Here is a 24,426-nt window from a genome sequence, read left to right as displayed (position 1 = left end):
TTAAGATGCACTGTATACATCTGTTCAGGTCTGATGCATAGCAGCCTGTTTATATGGGTGATTAAGACTCTTTACACAACATGTGTCACATGCTAGCGTAGGGTGTTGAAAACATCTACGCTTGATCACTAAATTCTACTACATCAGAGAAAATGTAAAAGCCAGGCTGCAAGACCACATTATGATATTCTAAGGCAGCATTATGGAGAGAAAAAAAAAAAGACAGAAAGTGTTGTGGCCATTGTAAAGTTGTACTTATCCAGTTATCCAGCAATTCAAACACATCAGTCTGTGGTGTTGTGTTAACTTACATTTGGGCCACCGCCATGCATCTTTAACGCTCGGACAGTTGCAACCAACACCACCACATTTGGCCTGAGCCCTGAAGCCCGACATTTGATGTTGAAGAATTTCTCCATCCCGATGTCCGCTCCAAAACCAGCTTCTGTCACTGTTAGGAAACAGACAGGGAGAACTACACATTTCCATATCAAAAAGTCACATTTCCAACAACAACCTATTGCGCAGATGTTAAGAATCTCCACAAGCATAATGTAAGCAAATAGTGATTAAGCAATGTTTATTCCCTCATCCCTTTTCCCAGGTTTTGTTTGTGCTCTTTAAGTAAAAACTTGCCAAATCAATTCTATGCACCAAACCACAACTGCAGCAGCATTTTCTTCTTGAAACAACTTTATACACACAGTCAGAAATCTTTAAAGAATCATGGGAATAAGAGTTGAGTCTGTGTTTCTGTCTGAAGAGTAACACTGTATTGAGCAATGGGTTCACTGTAAGGGCTCTCAAAGAGACAGAGGGCCTCTGATATGGACGGCCTTACACACAGGCCTCTTGAACGGGCTCCAAACAAAGCAATAGTCCACCTGGAGTGACAGTTGTTAAGATAAGGTTTCCTGTTACTTGTTGAATGTATGTGTGTGGGACTGTGCGAATGTGTGTGTGGCACCACTGTACTAAAACATCTGCTGGTGGGCCAAATTTCAAATTTTAGAGGAAGGCTGATTTCACACTTAACTTATTTAGTGAGGATTCAACAAATACTGATGTTTTTTCCCCATTAACTGCAGTTTGTTAAGCCTCGTGAGTTATTTGAATCCTGGAAGAGAAAAAAATAACTGCACGTACACCACCGAAGTATGTGGGATTCCAAATCTGCTTCTAAATGTACTCTGGTGCTGTTTATTTGTAGTGAAAATGCAACACTAAACAGCCTTGTGAAACCATGAATTCAAAGCTAAACTACATAAAATGTACGTGACATTAGATGCAGTTTCATCCCTCCGGTTTTAGCTGCCCGTCAGCATTTATTACAAATGAAGTCCAGTTTGAGTATCAAGCTTTAAGAGCATTTTGTGACCACCAGAGGACCAATAAAGCCTTATTTATTAAGAATTAAGTTTGTTTTCATTTTCTCCCAAAATGTAGATATATGACGTAGTGTATAATGTAGATGTCTAAACTAGTCCACCCATGTGACCATATTTTGACAACTCATGCTACATTAGGAAAAGCTGAACCATAAATAGCCTTAAACTGAAATGCAAAAGTAATATTTTTTGCAAGTGCATGAACAGGTGAGTCAAACAAAAGCTTCCTGTAATACAATTTAAATGATGATTAACTAATGAGAGCCAAGAGGGCTAAAATGATGCTCTGTCAGAAAACACGGTATGTTTTGGAGAAAACAGAGTCATTAAATGACACAGAGAGACAGAGGGAGAATCATAGTACAGTTACATAAGAACTAGACAACACTAGGAGAAAGAGTGAACAGGTGGTTTGGTTTAGCAGCCAAGGGTTGGTTTAGATATGACCACTTTATTATTCTAAGATCTATTAGTTTTTATGTTTTTTTCCACTAGAGCTAGAGCAGGCCCAAACGTCTTCGTTGATTCACTGGGATATCCAGCACAACTGTTTCCACCAGTGAAATCAAAACACAGTAGCATTCACCTTCTGTCTGTATGATCTATGCATGGGCAGCCTGTGTGGCAGCCAATGACCAACAGCTTACCCTCTGAACATTTAATTCAATTAATAGGATAATAATGAAACCTGACTAGGAAGCATGCCAGGAAACTATACAGTAAATGCACACTTTATAGAGAGTACAGTTAAGCTGTCGGATACAGGAATGATTTGAATCAATTCCTTTAGGACGGAAAATCTATTATGTACTCGATTCTGGATGGCAATAAAAATCTAATTAGGCTTACATTTTATTAAATTAATTTTTCCAAAAATAAATTTACTATGAAATCAGCAAAGACGAAAAGGAAAACATTCATCGTTTCATTACAAGAGAACATTATCCACTTGGGGCCTTTGGTAAGAAAAGAGTAATTCACTGTTGCTTATGGTGCTTGTGGCTGACACTTGATAAAGTACATCTCTCTGAGGCTTTAGTGAGAAAACAAGGGTTTCCATGAAGAAATGCATCACTCTGCTCTGTGTGGTTCAATTTATTCACTAGAGAAGCAAGCAAGAGTAAAAACACTGCAAGAAGAGAAGAGAGGAGAGGAGAGGCATGAAGATTAGAAGTGGAAAGAAGACAAGGAGTTAAATTAAGTTAGAGAGGGGCGAGAAGACCTTCTGGGGACAAGAGCAAGAGGAGAATAGTGAAAAGGAGAAAATAGCATAATTCAAAAGTAAAAGACCAACAAATAAAGCTGAGGGATGAGTACAAGAATGTAACTAGACTGTATTTGGCCACTGACAGAGTGTAGTGTTTCATGTTAGCACCACACTAAAGTTTTGGCTCTGAATACTAAACCAGCCTGCCAATGAAAATCACATTCTTAGGTACAGGATTTGTGGATATATCCATAAATGATCTCCCAAAAACTTAGCACAGGCGTACTCATACCACACATGCACACTAAGGCAAAGCAAAAGCTGCGAGAAAAGAATGGAAACAAAGACAGCAAGTATTTAATGACAGCAACTACAACAAGCCTTCGACTATGACATTTCACCAAGCAGGAGAATGACCCCAGAGGATGTCATGAGGAAACACTCGCAAGCTTCCTGCTCTGTGTGACAACCTTGAACTGTCCAAAGAGCGACAGGGGAAGAAAAGGTCAATAGTGTCGAGTGAAAAGAGAGCTGGATGGTGTTACTACCGGTCAAAGCATTGGTATCAGCACCCCTGCCAATAAAAGCAATACGTAAAAGGCTGGAAAGTAGGCTAGATCAACACGACCACCTTCTTCCTGTTAGAGCTCTCCACAATAAGCCATGTTGTACACAGAAGGACTGCAACTAATGATTATTTTCATTATTGTTGATTATGTGTTCAACAAATCAGTTTTTTAAGTGTCAGAAAATAGAGAAAAATGCCCTTTGCTAGCCTATTTTGCAGAGCCCAAAGTGTCTTTTGTGCAACCAACAGTCCAAAAACAAAAAAAACAAAAATAGTGAATTTACAATGATATAAAACTCTTCATATTTTTTACTTTAAATTAATAATGGATCTTAATTCATTATTAATTATCTCTCAACCAACTAATTGATTAATCTAATCATTTCAGTACTACTTCTAAATTCATACTATCACACTATGTGAGGGCTGTATCTACCAATGCATTTAAAGCTGCATTAATGCACGCTTGTTTGCATATTACATGCGGATTCTGATTTACAAACCAGAGCATAAATGCACAGTGGACGCAGATATCTAGGATAGACAATTTGGAAATTTGACTAAAGTGTATAAAACTACCAAGTGAATCAGAGTAAGTCTTTTAAAACCCAATCCAGTATGTTTCTAAGTCTCTTGTAAGTTTAAGTTAATTCAGTGACAGTAAACGTCATGAGATGTTTTTTAAAAAGTGGTGTCAAAAGGGCGTAGAGCTTGAAACGCTTTACATGCTAATGTATCATAATTTCTTAGAGGCCAATTCTCTAAAAGTCCAAATGATTTGTTGTTTTAGTTTAGGGAGGTGTTGCAGTGTGGGGAATCATACAGTAAGTATCGGGGGGTTATCTGTATTCAGTACTCCAGACTGATACAGGAATCCCTCACATCTGGCATGTGGAATTCATCCCCCACCAGCCCCCTCCCCGCAATAGCAGCATTACTCCATTTTAAGTCCAAATTCCAAAGTGACTTGAAAAACCCACAATAATACAGAGCATGATGAAGCATGGCCATGAGTATGCTCATACACACACTCCCACAGAGTTCACAAAGAGTTCATGTGCTTCCTTTGCCACATCAGAGGAGCTTTTAGACATAGTTAAACTGAACTGTATAATTATTGCCATTACTTTTTCGTTGCTCTGTCCAATCCTGTAATAACATTGCACTCATCAAGTTATTTGCTGAGACTTGAGAATGCGGCGACACTGCTAAAAAATTGTAAGATTGGGAAAAGAAAGGGGAGCAATCAGGTGATCATTTTGACAAACAGATTTTCCATGTTGTAATTTTGCTATTTTGGTCTCTTTCCACAGACATCTATTGCATGCATGTCAGTCCTGGAAGAAGGATCCCCCCTCTGTTTAGTTTTTCCAGAGGTTTCTTCCACCCTCCCAGTTTAAGGGATTTTGGGGGGGGAATTAATCCTAATCCAAATCCAGGGTTTAAGGAGAGAGGATGTTGTATGATGTACAGATTGTAAAGCCCCTTGAGCCAAATTAGTGTTTTTGAATGAGCTTATGATGCAGCATCATCCCATTTGTAGGGAGGAGATGTAAAAAGAGGAGCGTACCCCACAGTGAGACACCAAGCAAATTATTCAGAGAACCGGGGTCCCTCTGTAACCTGAAGTTTCTGGACTCCTGGCTTGCAGTATGTAAGTCCAATATTCACTCTCATTTAAGCTCAAATCTGGACTCCACCAACTCGTGAGACAAAGTATCTGGGTCTTAACCAACCAGCTTACTTTGCCATCTGCTGAGCAGGTAGTGTGCAGTGTGTTTTTAGAGCTCTTTTTCTTTGCTCAAAACAGCTGCCTGCTGTCTGGAAACAGAGTTGATGAGGAAGAAGGAACCAAACAGTGAAGTTGCCAGCAGTAAAACCAAAACACTGAGCTGAAAGTCACTAGCTGCAGCTGAGGAGTTGGGTGATGATTCTCTGTGGGTATGTCTCTGAGAGACCCTTTTCACATTACATAGTCATTTGACCCAAGTATTTATTAGAGCAACTATAAAAGAAACCCACAGGTTAGCCAAACTTATTTGGGAGAAAACCGAAGAATTCGAAAAATATTGACCCAAAGAGTCTGTTGTAAATCCATTACAGTCAACAGACTATCCTTGTTTAACTTGGATTTCCTTAACTTTGCTGACATATTATTGTTCTTTTCAGTGGTGCGGCCAGTTAAAAGAAGTCAAAGTTTGTAGGAACAGAGCTCAAGAGGGAGGGAAGGAGGGGAGTGAGGGTGCAAGACGGGGATACATGCATCCCAGCTGCCGAGGAAGGAAAAGAGGGAGGTCGAGTTCCTGGCATACCTGAGAGTCAGGTAACCGACACACAGACAGGGAAGGGAAGGAACGAGACAGACAGATCGAAAACAAGTGGGGTGGAGAGGTGGTGGTGTAAAATGCATACAAGCCTCCCAGCTTCTCTGCTCCAGTGTTGTGAAACCTAACTCTCTGCTCAGGCTTCCTACACATTTGCCCAGCTCACAGGTGACAGCCTGTGTAAATGTTGTGTATGCCCAAAGAGTCACCCTTCTGCTTTTACCGTCTCACATACATAATTATAACCACTGACAAGATTTGCATGTACAGTAAATGCACCTGACAAACTGAGCAACCCATACACACACACACACACACACACACACACAAATTCCAGACATATTTTTGCTGCTGAAGTAAATGAAGACAGAAAGACAGCAGGGAGATGGATAGACAGATAAAAAATGGCAATACTCAAGTATGCTTTGACGTTGAAGGGATTAGTGTGGTTTATTCTAAAGCATTCCAGGGGCTCTTAAGATTATCAATCAGCTTCCTTCCGCTCTCTTGTGTTTTTTACGCAATCTTTCCACCAGTTTCCTAGAAAGTTACGCAGACACACTAGTCAAGCAGAGGCATGTAGAACAGAGCCAAAACCAGAATTGAGATGAGTGTAGGCTCATTGCAAGCATAGCTGAAGTTCATGACTGGAGTAAATGATAAGTTATAGTTCAATATGCCCTGCTAAGGAAAGCTTACGCCTTAAAGTCTTCCACATCTGGGGCTCCTAGACAGTTAACATCCTCTTGCCCGTCGTCCCCAAAAAGGTTTTGTGGTTGTGCTTCTGCCTTAGTTTGTGTGTGTGTGTGTGTGTGTGTGTGTGTGTGTGTGTGTGTGTGTGTGTGTGTGTGTGTGTGTGTGTGTGTGTGTGTGTGTGTGTGTGTGCTCTTACCCACAAAGCCGTCCCGTCCGACCAACTTCAAAGCCAGCTTGTCCGCCAGCACCGAGGAGTTGCCATGGGCGATGTTGGCAAAGGGCCCAGCGTGGACAAACACTGGCGTACCCTGCAACAATGAGAGGGCCACATAAACATGCAGGAGGATGTCAGAAAACAGTGCAACTCACCAGACCAAGTTTCAATAAGGACTAAACAGCTCTTTCATACTAAATTCACCATCCTTCAGAAACATCCTGGATAAATATTTAAGTGTGCATGCACTTTGGCTAGCACTGTGTAAGCACAAGTTAAGGGGTACTCGACTGGTATGCCAGCCTGACTGTGGGCCAGGGTTGCTTCCACTGCTGATTTGGATAACTCCCTAAAGGCTGGAAACATACAAACTAACAGAGCACTTCAACTGCAAGTTTGTATGTCTAGAAGACACTCAGGCGAGTACTTTCTGTTGATATTTACAACATGATCAACTACAAAACACAAACACAACAGTGAGACACGTGTTAACATTTCATATCAGAGTGCATAGATCTAATAAAGGTGAAAGGTTGACTGTCAGTTTGAATATTTACTCCTCTGTAGATGTAAGAGTTCAGTTCCCCATCGGGAGTATGCTGAACTTAACCTTGCTGAGAGTTCAGAAATATCTACCTTTATATATATGAGATTTGACATCAGCATAGTTATGAGTGTGTGTACTTATCTCTATGTACTTACACTACTTTAATGTTGCACCTTGGATTTACTGTAAGTCAGATGTTCTTGTGGTCACTGATATGATCTCACATTGATTTTCTACAATGACACCTAATGGTCATTCTCAACTGGGGTGAAACTCTACTACTGGCTAACTCACAGCTGCTTTTAGCTTACAAGCAGCAGACCTATCCTGAAAGGTTTGCGGGCAACAGCACTGCAATGCTCGTTCTGAATTATTCAAAAGGTATTTTTCTGTGTGCATCCAACTTAGACATCAAAGAGTACGGTTGCCAAGGAGAGTTCTACTCCTTTAAGCACGATCCTTTCGTTGCACTCATGACAGACTTAATAAAAAAAAAAAAGGACATTACTGAGAAAACAGGTCAAGAAGAAAAGTGAGGAAAGCCAAGTGATCCATTGTTACAATGCATGTGAATTCCTTGAGAGAGAGGAAAAAGGAAGGATTTGCGTGGTTTTCTAAGCTTTTGTTTGCATACCTCTCCCTCTGCCTGCATAAACAGCCTCCCCTCGGAGGAGTAAATCAGCCATTCAACAAGGCTCTGACAAATGCTGCCACTTGTCTATTTGTCTATGTAAACTAGTGATACCGATTACAGCAGCATCTAACTGCATGAAGAGAAAGTGTCAGGAAAAGGGAAAAAGAGAGAAAGAGTGCACAATATAATCCAAAAACATCCTTTTATTACCCTTATCAATTCAATACAATGTTTCTTTCTTTATTCTGATGGAACGTTAACACACGTCACACATTATGTAGATTTCAACGTAACTTCTGAACTTTCACTCGATCCAGTTCACATTCTACACTCGTTCCACATCCTTACACTAGGGACTGCGATTCAGGAAATAAATAAGCCGCAACACGTGAAGATAATAGAAAAGTCGAGTGTGTAACCTCTTCAACTGGTGGACAAGAGGATTATGAAGACTAGGCAAATGAACAAAAACAGGAAAATTCAGATCATGTCACTGTTTCCTCTTCATGTGCATCTCTTGTACCCTCCACTACACAAGCTGCACATCAGTGCTACATTAACAAAATGTTCCCAAGCCTAGATTTTCAAACACAAGGATTCCTGAAAGCCTGTGTTCACACGTCTGATTGGCTATGCTATGATCCATTGCCTCACCCATGGAAAGATGCATGCGGTTTGGCGAAACTCCACGTAGACAGGATGTTTAAAAAAAATGCACAGAATAACTGAGGTCTGCTTAATAGACAGAGGGAGTGGGTTTAAAAACTATCCCTTTTCCTCTTGTGCTCCAAACCATTCTCCATGTGAAACAACACAGAAATGCACACTCTTACACACACACTCACTATCTTCCATATGGCACATCTATTCTCATGTGTGCTTCTGTATATCAACACACACAATCACGAGCCTGGAGGGCATAAAGGGCACACAGGCGTTCAAGCTCAATGGAAAATTCTCATGGAGCTCTGATGCCTGGTTGGTCCCAATACTAGTTCCCTAACCAGAATCACAGGAAACACACACACAGGAAATGGTTTCACAGAACAGGGCTGCAATGCTTCCTCCAAAAAAACAGAAAGTTACCAAATCTCTGCTTTATGAAACACTCCACCCCCCTCTACACACTTGAAAACATCCAGCCTGTATTTATTTTCCCCACCCAGCAGCCATGTAATCAAGCTTTCTGCTCAAAACCAAGAAGGAACAAACATAACGAAAAATAGACCTACTACAAAAACAATTAGCAGAAGCATGACTGCTAACATTGTAAACTTTAATGACTTAAATCAATCCAACAGAAAAATACACTTTGCTGGTACAGCAAACCATTGGCCCACCACCCATTGTTTCAGACTCCCAGTGAGAAAAGCAAACACTGAGAGCATCAACATAAAAAATAAACCAGACGGCCTTCGCCGTCCAACCCCCAGATTTAGAGCCACTTCCATTCACTATGCTGAGTGAACTGGGTAACTAGCAGTGTTCATGTTTTTTTAACATTTACACTGGTTCAACAGATAAATGCCAAGTCAATCTGACCAATAATAATTATTAATATTAATAATTTATAAACAAATTTATTTTTACACAGAATACGATATATAGAGATGTAACTGACAGTATACTCATTATCAATCTGTCTGCTGGTTATTTCAATTTTAAAAGTCTTATTTTGTCCAACCAACAGTCTAAAGCCTAAAGATATTCAGTTTGCACCATAGAAGGTTTAAAAGGTTGCAAATATTAGAACTGTAAACGGTAAAAAAGCAAATATTTTATGCCTACTGACACAATAAGGACTGAAAGAAGTGAATGATACCAGGCCCAGGCTACATGGTCGATTTCAAAGACTACATCCTCATCCTTTAGTGGATAAGTTAGCTAATGGGCCGGCCTCCTATAAATGCAGTGCTTCTTCTAAGTTGGCTTTTGCTGTACCAGAAAGGCCAAAGATTAAGACTAGATGTTTGGTTTGTTATCGGTTCATTCAATCCATTAAAACCTCCAAACCCCACTCCTCTCCACATCTCCAACCATCACTTTCAGGGCTGGGCTCATCCCTCTAGCACAGGGACAACTTAGGGTCACTGATGGTAAATGCATATGCGTGTTTGTGCACATGCAAGAATTGTTTATGTGCGAGTGTCCATTCATCTAACGGTAAAGTCTCAAAAGCAAAATGAAAGCCAGATGTAGCGCGAGGCAGAGTTATGGTATAGGTCCACACCAGTCGTCAAATTAAACTGTTTCCTTAGGGCAGTGTGAATCTGGATATGCTGGCCTCCTGTCTGAGAGCTCCACCTGCCCTCTACACACCGCCAACTTGCTATTAAGATAAAGAGCCTTGGGAGGATGAGGCCAATCGATCATCACTCCTTAAAAGCTCTCAGAGGAGAACTCTTTTCTCCTTCTTCTTTTATCTGAAAGCAGAAGTACAGGTAGGTCTACTACACAATTCCAATGTCCCTGTGGACGGCCAGCCTATTTATTCTGCAAGAATTTTACCAGAAGACGCTCAGTTGAGCAGGATAATGAGTATTTAAGTGGGGTTATGTGTGTGTCTCACCTCGAGGGTCTGCATCAACGTGGGCTTGATGGCATCTTTCATTAACACCGTCAGTGCTCCACTCACACCCTGACGGGGAGGAAGAAAGAAATATGAAGGTGTTGGTTGGAAAACAAGAGCAAGTTGTTAGGAGTCAGACAAAAAACTGAACGTCCCTAATACAAGAACGCTCAAATGTTTGTCAACTTCACATGATAAATGGCACTACAGTCCATTTGTAGGTTTCTGTCCTTTACGCTTTAAGTAGTAAAGCTTGTGTCTCAAAATATGCCTTGTCGTCAGCAATGTGAACACTAACACATATCACACACACACACACACACGCCATATTCTCACTGGGGCTTGCTCTGAGGTGTAGTGATGTTTTTGCATCCAGACTAATCAGAAAGACTAATGTAACTTTATAGGGGATCCTCCTCTACGGCTCTGAAACAACATAGGTTGCAGTCTTCGTGCCAAACCAATGCCAGCTGACGCCACAGATGGATCTGGTGAACTCTGCTCAGCATCATAGTCGCACGTTACACCTAGATTAGATGTGTTTGTTGAAAGACAAGAGGAAAATTCGAAGCGGCAAGTTTGACAGCAGAGACTAAATGATGACGATGTGGGGTCCTGTTTCACATGTTTTATACACGTGTCAACAAAAACACACAAGATTTCAGATGACTGCTCAGTGCACTGCAATATAAGAAAATACAAGCAAATAGACCAACACAAGCAAATGCAGAAGAATAAGAAGATTGTCACTACTTGGACAACACTCTTTCAATCAATTTGAAAACACAAGCAAGCAGAGGAACACTGCAAGTCCTACATAATAACAGAACAACTCTTACACTATATACATCTCTCACTGTATCCATTAAGAGGCTTTTAATGCAACAGGAAAGGGAAATACTGAGTTGACTTATGTTGGAACTTATAACACAACAGAAGTTTAGTTGTTTAGACGGTAGCTCGAATAATAAAGAATCTCATAATCATAATATTAAAACTAAAATAGACTTATTTTGACTAATCATTGCCTGCAGTGGATTTGCAGCATGCTTTTTTATACCATGCATCGGTTGTCAAAGTGGCAATATAGTTTTTTTATGTAATGTATGTGTGTCAAAGTGGTGATGATTTCATGAATTTCTTTGTTTGTTTATATGTTGCGTTTTCTTAAGCTGCAGCGTGTTAATCTCTGTCAGCCACTACAATTTTGTTAACAATTGGGATTTAAGAAGCTGTTGTGGCCTTTTTTCCCTGGGTTGGAAAAATTCCTAGCAGCATACAAACGCCACAGATGTCCCAACCAAAAATGTAGGACTGTTCAATACATAACATACCTAACTTTTTACAGTTCTTTCTGCATGGTGATGACACAGAAAGTCTCTTCATTTATCTGAACTAAAAAAAGAAAACTGGAGTTGATTTAATACTTTCACGGTAGAAATTCTGAGATGTAGCAACGATTTAAAATTCCCACACCCTCTTAATGAAAAGACACGGTAACACACCAGGTCCTCTGCGGTGACAGGCTGTCCAGAGCGGCTGGTCCCCACCACCATGCGTGCCAGTCTGTTTTTCATGTCCTCCAGGCTGTCGGCCAGAGCCAGGATGGCCATGATCTCGCTGGCAACTGCTATGTCAAACCCAGTCTGGAGTGTGAGAACAGGAAATCATACAATGTAAACACACAAAGTACTTGTTCAGTGGCTTGGAGTTGGTGGATATGAACATACAAATCGGCTACTATTGTGTGAAATCGTGTGAAAGTTTGCCGCTACGATGCAAAGCAATATGTTTACACTTTCACAATAAATTATATGTCACTTAGTTTTATAAGGTGGTGACAGCTCAGTAAAGAATAATAGTTTTGAGAGTGAATGAAATGTTTTATCTCTGACTGACTCTGAAGACCAATGTGGGAAGAAAGCTGGCAACTCTCCACTGACCATAGTCACCAGCTTTATCACATGGGCAAGATTATACGAATCTTATGAACATGGCCTTGTTTTAGACTTTATGAAAATTATTTAATTAAAACTATGAACATGTTAAACTTATTTTTGATGAAATTTACTGTATTGATTTTTGAGAAAACAAGTCCATTCACAGGGAAGAGTACAGAAAACCAAAGTAGTCTCCATTCCACATCACCAAAAACTAAAACATAACTCAAACCACATCAATCCACCAAGGAAAAACATTTCTATTCCCACTCCCGGTGATAAAACCCTGAGGGGCTATAGTGTATCCTGAGAGCTCCAGAGATTCAGAGATGGAGAAAGGTGGAGGACAGAGGAGTGAAAGGGAAACAGAATGGACAAACTAATGGCAGTAAATGCAAGCATATGCTGAACTAGCTCTGAGACTGTTCCAGGTGTGTGTGTGTGTGTGTGTGTGTGTAAGGGTGGGTCATTTTTCTTTTCACTTAAACATTTGCTTTCACTTAGGCCTGCTTGCTTCCCATTGAGGTGAAGTGTTTATTTACAGGATTTCATTTGGCTGTCATTACTACAGACATATGGGTGAAATGCATCTTTATCCTAGACAGAGGAGGGGATGGAGGGGAGTGTGTCTGTGTCCCCGCATGGGAAAGTTTTTATACACTTACTGTATGAATCCCTAAAAATGCAGACATGTCGTGCCACCTTTATAATAATATTAGACCCATGCTCATGCAAAACCTCTGCAATGGAAACACTGCAGTGATATCACTGTTTGTCATACTGTGAGTGAATGAGAATATATTTGCAATGAACAGGAATGTAAATATTAGCATTAGTAGATGCCTCAGTCCCAAACTGATGCAGCAGAAGCAGTCATATTCTGGTTATCATAAAATACACAAACCAAGCCGGTGGGTGACAAATATTTTAAAACTACGTCATAAATTCAAGAATCAAGATTGTGAAGGCATGAATGCTGCATACCTCTCTGATCTGTCCTTTTTCAGTGCTTGCCTGTCCGATGGTGATCTTCCTCAAGAAACGGTCATTTGTGTCAACAACTGCAAAGACAAAAATGCATTTAATGGCCTGTAAATTTCACGCAAAATATACTACTTTAAGTATGAAAACTGGCATAGCATCAATGACAGGCAAAACTTTAAATAAAGTAATAAAAACAACTTAACCTGACTCGTCGACACAAAGATTTGTCTTTACAGCCTGAACCTGACAGACTGTAAAAATCAATTTCCACACATAAATAGATACCAATGCACATCCACAGGCTTGCACACAGACACACACATAAGACACACTGCATGTGCTTATGCTATGAGGGATTTCCTACTTTAAATTTCACTTGTAAGGTGGCTAGAAATTGGTTACTCTGTGGCTTCACTGTTAATACAATGAGCATGGGAACCACATTAGTCAAACACTATCCTCATGTTAGTTTAAAGTAATGAAAGGGAAAGAGAAAAAACATGGTGTCTTTCATGAACACAGACACATACCATTAGGTGGTAAATCTGTTTTTAATCTCCAGGGTTCAACTTATAAGAATGCCCTCTGGAGCCACTAGAGTAAATACCACATCAGTCATAGCAGAACCCGGCTGGTTGTTGTCACTGACAACTTTAAACCAACACAGCTACCACTGAGATAGCTACTTCCACTCCTACCATACTCACATTTATTTTCCTGTGACTGATGACTGCAACGCTTTTACAATAAATGTGTTAATACAATATGAACACAAGGGCCAGAGAGCGCTGTAGTGGCCACTTTTCATTTGCGAATACCAACATACTGCATTAAGTTTCCCTATATAAAAAATGGAAAATGCATTCTAATTCAAGATTGCATGTGACACTCTTTAGTAATGAATTCATAAAAGACTTTGAATATGAACCATGGGATGTTGGTCTTATTAATGTAATTAGATTTGTGTGATAGTCATGATATTTTGATCGTTATTATGACTCTGTGCTTGTAGAAAGTCATACATGGTGCAACAAGCCTTCCCGTTTCATTGACAAGGGAAAGTTGAGAGAGTTCATGTCAGTATGAACTATAAAACCAAACATAAAATACAATTTTTCATATTATTGTCACAGCCACAAACATCTCTAAGATGTTTGTGGCTGTGTGGTTGACACAAACAATGCCATATAATCACCATTTTAGTAAATCACACATTTCTGTAAATAACACTGTCACTGCATACCAAAAAAAACAAGGCTAAAACATTTTGATTTAGTTTAAACGTGTGTTCCAGGAGAAGCTCTAATTTTAACACTAGTTTTATGTGAAAGAAGCAAAGGAATGACAATCCACACTGGATGAAGAAGCAAACACAAATCCTACTTAATATTTCACAGACATACAAGTTGTCTTTATTAGTTTGGGCTAAGGGGGAAAAAAGAGAACATATAAAAAGGCTGCATTTCAATATCACTGCCCTTCACTATTAGAAGGTAGAAACCGGAAGTAATGTGCAGAATGAATTGCTGTAGATATCTATAGATACCTCTCTGCCAGGTGATCTTGGAAGGGTCAAGGTCAAGACGTGCAAAGGCGCTGACTTCCTGGAGTGTGAGAGATGCAGGGTCTATTTTACTGATCCCTAGACGCTGGAATTAGAAGAGAGAAAGAAGTTTAAGGGACTGTCTGTACGTCTTTTTGGAGAAGTGCAATGTTTGGCTGCTAGATAGTAGTGGTGCAAACAATCTATCTTTCTAGCTATGTCAGTATCAGCTGGACACATGATCATCCCGGCATGTAAAAGCAATTCCAGACTACAAGGACTACAGAGGTTCAAAAGGTTCACTGGGAGTGCTGTGTTTGAAAAACACATACAACTCTTACACTATATACACATCTCTCACTGTATCCATTAAGAGGCTTTTAATGCAACAGGAAAGGGAAATACTGAGTTGACTTATGTTCAAACATCTGCCATATGTATTTTATCTGTTAAGACTTGATATTATTATTCTTCATCCACCCTACATAAAACAGCATTATTCGTAGACATAAAAACAGATCGTAAGATATAAACTAACATTTGCTGATGGTGACATGTGGAGGGAGAGAGGGTCCTTTTAAAAGATAGGCTCACTGGGGTCCCCTAGTGGACAACAGTGTTTTTTTTTCCCACTAGTGATGCTGCCACTGCAGTGTTTAGACTTACTCGCAGCCTGGAGATTTGGATGGGTGAAAACCTTCTGACTCCATTCACTGAAGGGACCAGTCTATTGAACAGGGCCTTGAATATATAAGACAAAACAATTACATGCAATTCATGTGTATTTGCATATACAGTACATTTAATAGCACCTTGGGGGATAAGAATGTTTTCTTTAATGGAATACTGTTGACTTATGTCATGGTTGGGACTGCTAAATGTAATTGAGACATAAATAGCATGCTCTTACGTAGATTGGCTACTATTAATTGTCTCTGTGACATTGTTTCCCAGGCTTCCCTGTGAATCTTTCGTGACATAACAAGATAAGATTGTAGTATGTACACATGGGGAGGTTCACCATCTGAGGTATGGGCAATGGGCCAAAAACAGGGCTATAAACTAATTATATACAGTATGTGATAAAATTATTTTTTTTTGGCAGTGTAAGAATGCGTTTATTACTGTGACACCACACGGGCACCTTGTCTGACTGCGTCGCTTCATGGAGCATCCTGGCATCGATGGCTGCTGCCACCAAGTTATTGGCTGCTGTGATAGCATGTATGTCACCAGTCAGGTGGAGGTTGAACTGAAGGGCAAGATACCCAAAACAAAAGCAAAAGAACAAACAGAAAAAGAGAAAGAGAGGTGAGTTGATTACACAAAATAATCAAAAGCACTCTCTCCTGTAATGGTTTGGATGGCCCCAGTGGAAATAAAAACCTCTAACAATGGGGGTTTATGGGTTGTAATCACAACATTTGGTATCACAAGATAAATGTGGCTTCAGAGTTTTGACTTTGTTACTTAGGTCTTTAAAAATATTATGACACATATTCTGTCTGTTTGGTATGAGCCCCTCGATTTAAAGGAAACAAAACATTGTGAGGAAGTGAGAAGAAAGAGTGGTAGAAGGAAAAAGCTCAACAAAGCTTGTGTTTTGGTATGAGAAAAGGACACTGCCTTATGTGTCGGAAGCTTCAAAACCACCCTCCCTCCGGCCTTCACGGACAGTGCCTTTAGTCACAGGCAATATTATGCCACAGCCCCAGGGGTTGTGTGTGTGTATTTATGCACTTTCATATAAACTGGTGTGAGTCTCTGCATGTCTTAGGTCTTTGAAGCCTGCGCTAGTCTTGTTAGGGAGCACTCAGAGCGTCTGTGTATCTTACCTCCTCCATAGGAATGACCTGGGCATATCCCCCTCCTGCAGCTCCCCCTAGGCACAAAGAAGAGGTAGCACAGTCAGAGGCCGACAAAAAGGACAGGGACACACAAAGGAGGAATGCTGAGTGCAGGACTGGGTGAACTGCTCCACCCCAGCAAAAAATGTAGCAGGGTATGAAACACTAGGCTCATGCTGACAAAGATAGCTTATCAAACAGTTACTTGACACATTCCTAACTGCTGATTTGGGCGCCTGTCTCTGGCTTTGTTCAAATTCCACACATTGTTAGGAGTTTCATTCTAAGAAACATCCACCATGTGAAACAGTTGGACATCTTTCTGTCATGAAAATACACCTCCTTAAAGAATGTAACTGAAGTTCTTATTCACTGTAATAGTTTTCTTACAAAATAATAGAGTAAGAAAACTACTACTTATTAGTTTTGGTATGATTATCGTCAAAATAAAATGTATTGTATTACCGTGTAATGCAGAGAGAACACAGAGAGGTGAAAGCATACTTTTCAGACATGATATGTCATGTACAGTTAGCACATTGACCTAAGTATTCATTGCTGACCTTTAACTCCGAAGGTGGGTCCCTGGGAAGGCTGTCGGAGACAGGCGAAGGAGTTGAGCTTAAGGTGGGCAGACAGGGCCTGGACCAGGCCGATGGTCACTGTGCTTTTACCTTCGCCCAGTGGGGTGGGAGTTATACTAGACATACAGAAAACACAGAAAATTATTGAATTTCATATTTTTTGGCGTGAATAATGTCATTCAGTCTATGTACATTGATGTCATAATCACATTCAGTCTGCAGCCAAACAATATGCTTAGATGTAGAAAGATTCCTTGGCGATGTTCCCATGGCTAAGGATCAGCAGGGCTTACTTCTTTCACATTGCAAATTTAAGCACTCTGGGGCACTGAAGTAATAAGATAATTAAGGAAAAGGATTCAGTTGATTAGTAAGTCATGCTCACCCGGCAACCAGGACATATTTCCCATCAGGTTGTGTGTGGAGACGGTCTAACAGGGAGAGTCGGACCTTAGCTTTGTTCCTGCCATAGGCCTCAAGCTCTTCTGGCAGCAGACCAATCTCCTTAGCCAGTTGGTCCACTGGCTTAGGCGTCTGAGCTCTGGAAATCTCTATGTCACTGATAACCACAGAACAGAATCATTTTAAAGAAACAAATATGTACACAGTGTCTTTTATTTTTACACACTACGCTCAGCCTCTTTCATATAACATTCACATAGGTGTAGGTGTAACTCAGAACTGTATGGCATGAGAAAAGAATACTACATTCAGAAATAAAAAGATCCTGCATTCAGGTAGATTCAGTTAAAATTCCTATTAGTGGTAGATGAGGGTCTTCACCTTGGTACAGGGGTCAGGGGCTGCAGTTTGAGGCTACGCAGACGCCAGGGTTGGTACTGCTGCTCCTGGAGCCACCGACTGCAACTATGCACCACATTCTAGTCAGAAAAAAAGGAGAGAAAGAACAAGTTAAAGAACACTGAAGACAGAATGTAGTATGCAAACGGGGCGAGAACGGAGTCAGAAACAAAGAGAATCACCTGGGTTCTGTAAGCTGCTATGAGGTTTCCTAAACCAGATTTTGAGGACATCTTAATAGCATGTTCATCTGAAACAAAAAAACAGTATGATTAATGCTCATGCTGAGTAAAAACATGCAGCTCCAAATGTGAAACGAGAGTTGGACAGAGTACAAAGATATGAAAAACAGAGGACACATGCTGCGTCCCACCATACAGTATGTAACTCACAACTGCAGCAGGGGGAAAACTTGCTAAGGCTGTCTATACAATAAAGAGTAATGCTACACGTCATTCTATAATTATATTTGATGAACAAGAAATGTCACTCATGCTGAAAAAAAAAAAAGCCAAATACTGTATTATACTATATTTTAAATCTTGACTACACTAGTATGTCTATATTAGTGCTGTCAGAATACTGGAATTTGTAACTTTGACACAATAACTTGAAAAATATTACTATCGAAGCCCGTCATGAGCTACTGCTTAAAATTTATATATTTTACCGGAGCGAATGAGACGAGTGAAAGGAAGACAGCACTGTAAGTGAGTGTCAGTGAATGAAAGGTAAGCAGCAAACAGGATTGTGCAGCAGCAAGGTTTATAATCCAAGCAAACAGGTGTTAATTGCCACCCCCCCCCCCCCCACAAGAGCTCAAGCCCATGCAAAGTGAATGCGATGGCTGTCACAATATAGTCTACAATACCTGTCTTCAGGGTGGGCTCACAGCAGATGACAGCCGCCCCTGGTCTAACCCAGGTGGGTGGGACATCCAATGTTCCTGCCCCTAACAGAACCACAGCATCAGCCTGCATCACCTAGGAAATAAGAAAAGGAAAGGCAATTAAAAAAAAACAGCTATGAAGCCAAAACTAAAGAGGTGAAGATTTAGAGTTTAGAAGTGTGTTATGTCTTGTATGTGTAAAAGGGCATAAACACTTATGACAAATTAACCTAAAAAATCATGCAGTCAAATGTGACTGACGAGTAAAAAATATATAACTTTTAATTACCAGTACCTAAACGGTTCAAGTTAGCTCTGTTACAGCTGATCACATTACTTCACATTACATTTAAAAAAGCAGAGACTGACTCCATGTGGCCAGCCACTAAAACTGCACATACTGTAACTGGCGCAAGTGAACAATGAAAACAGATGGCTGAGTATATGGAGGATGAGAAGTGGATGACAAATAATCAGTTGTAAAGTGATGGCTTTGGGGGTAGGCCTTTCAAAACAAATCATTCTCAAAAGTCACCTTTCAAGTCTACAGGGGGTGAATGATTAAAAACGTACATTTATAAAAATATATTTTGGGTAAATAAAAAACATCAAGAAAATAAAGAAAGAATCATATACAAACACCTGTTTCTGTAGGTTCTTGGAGTGCCAATGGCTCTTGAGTGCTACCATTCCACTTCTTTCAATCAGACACTGCAGGGCCACCCCAAGTGCTCCTTCTCCTCCGACCAGCAACACAGTTTTCCCTTCCAAAGGAGCATCTGTAGAAAGGTTTAATGCAACCTTAGGACATGCTTCATTTATTAAAATACTGAGCGTCTGAACATGGATGGAAATGGCTTTGCTGTCATAATTACAGATAAGGCATGTGATATGTGGTACATTTTCAAATATAATAACCATAAACTTTATCTTTTTGAAATGTACCACCCCAAATACCACTACAACTGGACAAACATGTTGGTGAATCTAGTTGTACATCTATGTTATACCAGTTGTTTCAGAGAAACTGAGAATAACCGTGAACCTATCCACACATGAAATTTAAAATTGACAAGGGTCTTCCAAAGTTGCAGTTTACGTGAAATTCATCATCAGTCATTTAAGTATAGTATCATTTTCTGCTAGTATTCAACAGTAAAGTACATTCATTTCTTCTATTCTAACTGCAACAACAAACAAAATTAGTACATTTGGTAGAGTATACTTTATAGTATTACTGTAGTAAATAGTACAAAACTGGTTAGCATGTCAGCAATCACTTTCCATGCTGTGCCGTCTCTGTAACGAGTCCCTTCAGAAGCACATGTAGCACCGTTACAGCTACACATATTAAAGTGTTTCTAAAGTTTTTCCTTTACCTTTCATGAGTTAAGCAATTTCCATGTGTTACAGCCCAGCCTCAGGGACTGAAGGGACTGAATTCCCTTCCCAGAAACTCACCATGTTTCTCCAGGAGATCCAGGACAGCGCTGGCTATGGGTGGCAGAAAGCCTTTGCTCAGGTCTCCTCGTACCAGACGGCCCAAATTCAAATCTGATATCCTAAAACAAAAATGGACATAAATATAATATATTTAATTTTCAACATAATCAAATTTAATGGATAATTTTCTCCCTGGAAGTTGGTCTCTTTTTACAGGTTAAAGGTTGTTTTGTTAAGTGCTATGAATGAACAGCATCAAGTACATTGGTAAAATTTAAATATGGATACACATGAGGCACACATAATTTATGAGTTACTGGTAAAGCTTAACACTGGTGAGCAGCATTTGAGTAGTTTTAGATTTTATTATTGGACAGAGATCTATGATTACTGGTTCAAAAAAAATCTTTATCAAACACTAAAAATAAATTACTCGGCTTTTCATGGGACAACTGTAACCATTTTTTGTGAATTTTCTTTACATAATTTGTCCTTGACTGAACCAATTCTCTTTCATTTGTGATTATGAAGGGTGCTTTGCTAATTTTGTCATTCACTTGTCTGCCTCCATTTCCACAGTCTTAATTCTGTGCAGCCCTTTCTGATTTGGGCCAATTTGACATACCATGTGAGTAAATGCAATTATCTCTGTTGGGACAGAGAATTACAAACCACTGATACCTGGCTGACTGCTGCTTAAAAATATCTACTGCCACACATATAGCATGTCAAGTCCTTTTAAAGGAAATTAATTAAAAGAGACAACCATCCTAAATCAACACAGATGAAGAACTTGTGCTTTTTGGAAGAGCTATGCTCTTCACTGTTGTGCCTCTCTTTGTGAGAGTAGAAAACTCAACAGTTTTGAATGCAATGATACAAGTTAGCTAGTGCAGGTTTTTTACCCGTCTACATCCTTCTCAGGTTTGAGTGTGTTCAGCACTCGACTGGTGAGGGAAGCAGGGGGGAGGTGGAGGTAGACTCCATGCACCCTGGGGTCTTCATTCAACTTCAACACCTCCTCTACAATCTGCACGCATACACAACAACACACACACACACACACGAGAATTTTTGTAGAGAAAGTCCAAAGTATTTGCAAGCCAGGGTTGCAATAGTTGACTATAAATATCACACATGCTGGTATAAGTACTGTCTGTTGGTCCACAGAAACCCCAGCCTTCACACCTAAAAGGTTAATTATGTGTGATCTTTTAAGAATGAAGTACTGATTAAGAACAAGGGAAAGTTCAAAACAGCTCATTTAAGTCAGGTCAGTACTAGTGAGCATAAAATAGATAGTAATCACCGAGGAGAGAGAAGAGATAGGTTGGAGGGGGGCTGAAAAAAGAAAGATGTGTGAAAGTAGAGCAGTGGATCAGCAGAACAGTGGGTGGTCCTTTAGGCCAGGTATCCAATGTCAGCTGAAATGTGTGAGCTATTCCCAGGGGTTCTTTCTTTCTATAGACCACGCGTCAACTCCCAACTGGGCAAAGAGAGCCACAGACGAGAGGCTGCTTCCCAGTGCCAGTTACATTTGGTTTGAAAATACCATGGAGTGAAAAAAAGAATCTAACGACTGACTCAATCAATTAAGATCAAGGAATAGCCATGTAACAGTAGATATATATGATGACATGCAGTTTAAATGAAACAAACGCTTATGCGAGGCACTGATTACCTTGACACTTCACACAACCACAAACAGCCAGGCGAACATCATGCACCGACTTGCTAAGCAATGAGAGGTAGGAAGAGTTCTCCTAGTTTATGTGTGAGTCAGCCTCACTTACTTCATCTTCACTGCACTCCTTTGCCAGACAAATCTGAGTGATGTTTAAGCCCATCTGTGGATATACAGACAAGGACAGGGTGAACAGTTTGAGTTACTGTGTAGATTTGTAAAAAAAAACAAAAAAAACAAAAAGACTAAATGGGTGAAATCTATGTAGAGGAAAGAAGAGAGAAAGTTACCCTTTCTGCCATTTTCTTATTGATCTCAAACAAGCTGTCATCTTCACCTGCCTTAAGAAGCAACATAAACATAAAGACCTGGTAATACACGAATCTTCAATGGCTTCAGTAAAAACAGGCAACCTTTAGGTCAACAGGTAAATAAAGGCAAAGCAGGTTTAATGTCACTTATCTTTAATTCTACAATGGGAAACAAAAATCATGCATAGAACTTTGCTTAGAATACCTGTATAATGACTAACAAAGGTTGGATTGCTGGATTTGTTCTCTGCAGAGCAACCATTGCCTCCTTAGTGCTCTGAACCACATCTCTGTGAGAGAGAAAATGAACTGATTAGCAGTTTCTATAAATCCATGTAAGGCTGCACATGGAAAATAAATTCAAGCCAAACACATACATTCTGTAAGATTTTGGAAAAGGTACCTCGAACAGAAAAGTGGATAACATTGGTTTCAAATAAACCACTTACATGTAAATTGTGCCTCAAAGGCTCCCACTTTCCTAATCTAATAATCTAATAGTGAAATTCAACTCCTAGAAGCAGTAATTCTACTAAATATATATCACAAAAATAGCGATTTGGCAGTAAATAGAATACCACATCCCTTTAGAAAAAAAATTAAGGAAATAGATTTTATACAATAAAACACATTGGGAGATTGCACCCATTGGCCACCTTACTGCGCACGTGACTGTGTGAGCGTGGCTAATACGTATGTTAATGTATACAGTTAACACACTGACCTATATATTGCCCAGAATGTAAACATTAACTTGATCAAGTCCACATCTAGCTATCTCTGATCAATCATTTAATGTACTTTATTCCGCAACACACTCTATAGTAGTAAAATACACCATTTAAACATTAAAACCCCCATAACGTACAGTAAATATCACACATGATACAAATCGTATAAAAACGTGTAGTGATGTTGTGTCACATAACGTTACAGTAAAACATTTAGGCAACAATAATTCACACATTTGTGTTTTAGCTTCATTCGCCATTTGTAAATCAATGCACATTTTTGCACCCTTTTTTTGGCAACAAGGAAGACAAGTTGCATCAGCTGGCAGGAGTCCCTCTGATGATATCTGAGACACGTGCAGAACTGGCTCCTAGCCAACAGTAAAAATCGCCGGTGATACAGGAAGTAACTGTTAACATTACCGACCACTGTTTATCACTAGCAAAACACCACTCGACCGTTTTCGGTCAACAAAAACAGCAGAAATTCACTAATGTGTGGCCACATATGCTTTAACGTACATCTTTATTTCTTACCTCAAAGAACTGTCGCATTCAAACCCATCACTCTTTCGGGACTGTTCCCCAGAGCTGACGACTAATTTCGGGTTAGTCCCGCCGCTGCTGGCAGAGCTCGCCGTCCGGAGGATCAACCGGCTGTTGGCAGGACCAACCGGTAGGCATCTCCGCGACAAACCGCCGAGCCTGGTTCCTGAACGGGCTGGATGTAGCCGAAGGCTGCCACACGCACTACGAATTATAGACAACTTCATGATCGTTTCCTTTGGTTTTTAGTTTAGTTTTTTTTTAAATGTGGCCAGGCCTATATGTTTTTCCTCTCTGTTTCTCTAGCGATGGTTCAACCTCCGGGAGGAACAAAAAGAAAGTTGAGGTGGCTAGAGGGGTCTGGATGGAGCTACGCCCTCTTCACGGGCGGTCGGAAATTTGAAATTCAGAGTTCGTCACACACAGCTTCCCTTAACACGATAATCCCTGTCCTAGGGTTACTGCTAAAGAGGCTGCTTGTCTTGTTAAAAGACTACAGCAAATATAGCCAACACTTTGGCACACGGGCTATATTTTGTTATTAACCAGGGACACTGGAATACTCGCTTCGCGTGTTAACATTGTAAATCCGAGGTAGCCTACACTTGAAAGCAGCAACCTGACAAGAAGGGACACGCTCGCGATTACGGTTGCGCGTTCATGTGCGACTTTGACAGAACGAGGGGTCAGGCCAAAGGAGTTCACAAAATATGACATGTATAGCCTACATCCAGTCAGGACTATAAACAGAAAAAGAGTTTGGCCTATTTGCCGGGGTAGAGAAACGTAGGCACAAAAACGTCATAGGAATGAATGAATGGCATTTTTGTCATTGTATCATGTAACTTATAGGCTACCTATGCCCAGTCAGCCTGACTTACAAGACACCATAAAATAGGCCTAATAGTTTAGCTTACACAACAGGGAATGTCCAGAAATAGAAAAACAACTAAAGCATCTTTTAGAATGAAATCTT

General features: G+C 40.1%; 1 protein-coding gene across 2 annotated transcripts in view; it reads right to left on the bottom strand.

Annotated features, from left to right (window-relative positions):
- The window catches only part of mthfd1l (methylenetetrahydrofolate dehydrogenase (NADP+ dependent) 1 like), a 41,600-nt gene extending 17,576 nt beyond the window's left edge, over nt 1-24,024 (bottom strand). Inside the window, exons 1-21 of one of the 2 annotated variants that reach the window (XM_038727090.1) lie at nt 23,442-24,024; nt 22,379-22,463; nt 22,153-22,203; nt 21,972-22,025; nt 21,084-21,208; nt 20,197-20,297; nt 19,378-19,514; nt 18,718-18,829; nt 18,029-18,096; nt 17,829-17,926; nt 17,431-17,604; nt 17,025-17,161; nt 16,450-16,496; nt 15,759-15,866; nt 15,281-15,355; nt 14,618-14,720; nt 13,072-13,148; nt 11,653-11,793; nt 10,148-10,216; nt 6,380-6,491; nt 312-451 (exon numbers count right to left, since the gene is read on the bottom strand). In XM_038727090.1, coding sequence (XP_038583018.1) covers nt 312-451; nt 6,380-6,491; nt 10,148-10,216; nt 11,653-11,793; nt 13,072-13,148; nt 14,618-14,720; nt 15,281-15,355; nt 15,759-15,866; nt 16,450-16,496; nt 17,025-17,161; nt 17,431-17,604; nt 17,829-17,926; nt 18,029-18,096; nt 18,718-18,829; nt 19,378-19,514; nt 20,197-20,297; nt 21,084-21,208; nt 21,972-22,025; nt 22,153-22,203; nt 22,379-22,463; nt 23,442-23,677 — 2,250 coding nt within the window. In that variant the 5' untranslated portion in view covers nt 23,678-24,024. The remainder of the gene's footprint in view (nt 1-311; nt 452-6,379; nt 6,492-10,147; nt 10,217-11,652; nt 11,794-13,071; nt 13,149-14,617; nt 14,721-15,280; nt 15,356-15,758; nt 15,867-16,449; nt 16,497-17,024; nt 17,162-17,430; nt 17,605-17,828; nt 17,927-18,028; nt 18,097-18,717; nt 18,830-19,377; nt 19,515-20,196; nt 20,298-21,083; nt 21,209-21,971; nt 22,026-22,152; nt 22,204-22,378; nt 22,464-23,441) is intronic. The other variant, XM_038727091.1, reaches the window with a different exon arrangement.
- Nucleotides 24,025-24,426: the final 402 nt, after the last annotated feature.

This window comes from Micropterus salmoides, unplaced genomic scaffold (assembly GCF_014851395.1).
Source record: "Micropterus salmoides isolate LMB-PRFRI ecotype aquatic unplaced genomic scaffold, ASM1485139v1 Ms_hic_scaffold_18, whole genome shotgun sequence".
Classification (NCBI taxonomy): domain Eukaryota; kingdom Metazoa; phylum Chordata; class Actinopteri; order Centrarchiformes; family Centrarchidae; genus Micropterus; species Micropterus salmoides.
This window is presented reverse-complemented; position numbering and strand designations above follow the sequence as displayed.